The sequence below is a fragment of the Mus caroli genome, chromosome 16 (genome assembly GCF_900094665.2).
Source record: "Mus caroli chromosome 16, CAROLI_EIJ_v1.1, whole genome shotgun sequence".
In the NCBI taxonomy this organism is placed as follows: Eukaryota; Metazoa; Chordata; class Mammalia; order Rodentia; family Muridae; genus Mus; species Mus caroli.
The window spans coordinates 83,602,945-83,605,620 of record NC_034585.1 but is presented as its reverse complement, the minus strand read 5'-3'; the positions used below and the strand labels follow the sequence as shown (position 1 = coordinate 83,605,620).

At 41.0% G+C, this 2,676-nt stretch overlaps 1 protein-coding gene across 1 annotated transcript; it reads right to left on the bottom strand.

Moving 5' to 3' along the window:
• On the bottom strand, positions 1-183 carry LOC110311206 (keratin-associated protein 20-2-like). The gene has a single exon (XM_021184450.1). It carries the CDS (start codon positions 181-183, stop codon positions 1-3), a length of 183 nt encoding a protein of 60 aa, XP_021040109.1.
• Positions 184-2,676: the final 2,493 nt, after the last annotated feature.

Here is a 2,676-nt window from a genome sequence, read left to right as displayed (position 1 = left end):
TCAGTAGAAGCCACAGGACCAGTACCTTCTACAGCAGAGTGGGCGGCAACAGCCATAGCCATAGCCACCATAGCCACCATAGCCACCATAGCCACCATAGCCACAGCCATAGCCACAGCCATAGCCACAGCCATAGCCATAGCCATAGCCCAGGCCTCCATAATATCCTCCGTAGTAGCACATGGTGTCAGGAGTACAGTGTTCAGAGGAAGTCAAGCAGTAGTTTCCTTGAGTCTGGGTGTCACCATCTGCCAAGGGCCTTTTATATACCTGGGTTGTTGTTGGGGAAACCACAGGCATTATTGTGTCACACTCTCTGCATTGTGCTGCCAAAAACCTCACAAATGTTGTGATTTACTGGACAGGCAATGCTGCATAGCTGAGATTCTTGTGCTCCTATCTCAGCGTCTCAGTGTCAAATAATGGATCTGATAAAGATTCCAGGTCTCCAGGTCATTTTCATGTAGTTCATAGAATATAGCACGTGATTCCCTCAGGTGATATAAATCACTACTTAGTTTTCTTCTTTTTACATATGTTGATTTTCATTACCCTATAAAAGAACATCTTTATGTTACCCTTCTTTTTGTTATTTTAAAGGAGTCTTAACTGTTTGAGCCTATCTTATCAACAATAAGCTAATTATGGTTATGTTATGTGTTACTTTGTGAGTAGTTGCTCTCTTAGGTTAATATGTTTGGATTTATTCCTAGTAGCTTGTTTTATTATATTTTGCTTTTAAAATCAATAGAAAAGATAAGACTATTTATATGCATAAACAATATGTATTATGCATTTCCCTTTAGGAGCCTCTGTGAAGATCTTGTAGGTGAAGGGCATTCTGATTTGGCGGGTGAAGCAAGGTAGGTCTTTAAATCATGGTCTATTAGCTCTTCAGAGAAACCATAGACATAACTTTAGGAATTTAACCTATATTTGGACAGATAACTTCTTGTTGTGTAAGCATGAGGATTAGTTAAAAATCCCCAGAAGCCATGTAAAACTCTAAATGTATTCCTTTATTCAGAGCTCCAGTAAGATACAGAGCATAAGTATGACTTACAGTCTGCCTAATTCCATGGTCCATGAGAGACCCAACCTTATGGGAATACAATTGTTAGATGGAGCAAAGCACATCAAAAATCATCTCATATTTTATCTACACACATCAATCATCTACTGAAACATATTTGTATGTACACTGCATACATGTATGACACAAAATGCATACATGCATACATACATACACATTCACATAAAACATACATATATACACACATACATACATATACAACATTCACATACACATATCTACTCAGAGAATTATTGTGGACAATTGCCAGAATATGCTTACATAGCAATCACCAAATTAAATACCCTGTGTAGTCCTATAAAGAACGAAAGCAAAAACAAAGAAACAAATAAAAGAAACTGTATGGATTCCTTAAGAGAAACCATAGAAGCCATAAGCACTTTGTCTCAGTTTGTAGCTGATGGAGGAATTATTTTTCTGGAAGGTGAAAAAACGTGTTTGAAAGATTTGAATTATTAACTTTTCAGACATTTACCAAAGTACATGTTGTATCAAATAAGGTACATATCGTTAAGCATTTAGTCAGTTAGATGGACACAGAGTCTAAATCTATGTTAATGAGGTTACATCATAGTAAACAGCTTTCTGAAAATTTTATATGATTTTCCTTTAATTTTACAGTGTCCAATCTGAAATTCTTTTGAAAGAAATACTTTCAGTGGTATAATTGCGATCATTACATAACAAAACAACTGTATGTATGGAGGTACAAGGAAAGTGCCTGGATCTAATAGGATGTATCAAATTTTAAATGAAAAGACTAAATGTACATGGCAATCCAGAAAGCTTCCATAGCATTATATAAGGTAGTCTAAAGGGAATACTTGAAGATCCAAGCTCACATCCACAAAATCTGTGACATTTGCAGGCGGAGGACAGTGGTCCGCCCTGTACGGGAGCCCTCTGCCTCAGGAGCAGGGAGCGCCATCTTGGTTCCGGGACTCTGCCGAACTTAGGAACTTAGTCTGCACAGGTGAGAGTGGGCACCACAGAGGCAGAAAGCTTCTGGGACAGGCGGGATCCACTGAGCAGCTGAGGCAGCACCCTTTTTGGGCTGAAGACATCCGGCACCCTCCCAGCCTGAGGACAGTGGTCCGCCCTGCACAGGAGCCCTCTGCCTCAGGAGCAGGGAGCTCCATCTTGGTTCCAGGACTCCTCCGAACTGAGGAACTTAGTCTGCACAGGTGAGAGTGTGCACCACAGAAGCTGACAGCTTCTGTGACCTGCCAAAGCAACACAGCATTTGGGAAAAGTTCTGTTTTGGGCCTAATTCTTCGGCCAGGAGGAGGTCCAAACACCAGATATCTGTGCACCTTCGATGTAAGAGGAGAGCTTGCCAGCAGAGAGTGCTCTAACCACTGAAACTCAGAGGAGAGAGCCTGTCACCCAGGTCTGCTGATAGACGTTAATCAGAATCACCAGAAGAATAATCTCTAAACAGAGACAACTATAACAACTAACTCCAGAGATTACCAGATGGCGAAAGGTAAATGTAAGAATCTTACTAACAGAAACCAAGACCACTCACCATCATCNGAACCCAGCACTCCCACTTCGCCCAGTCCAGGGCACCCCAACACACC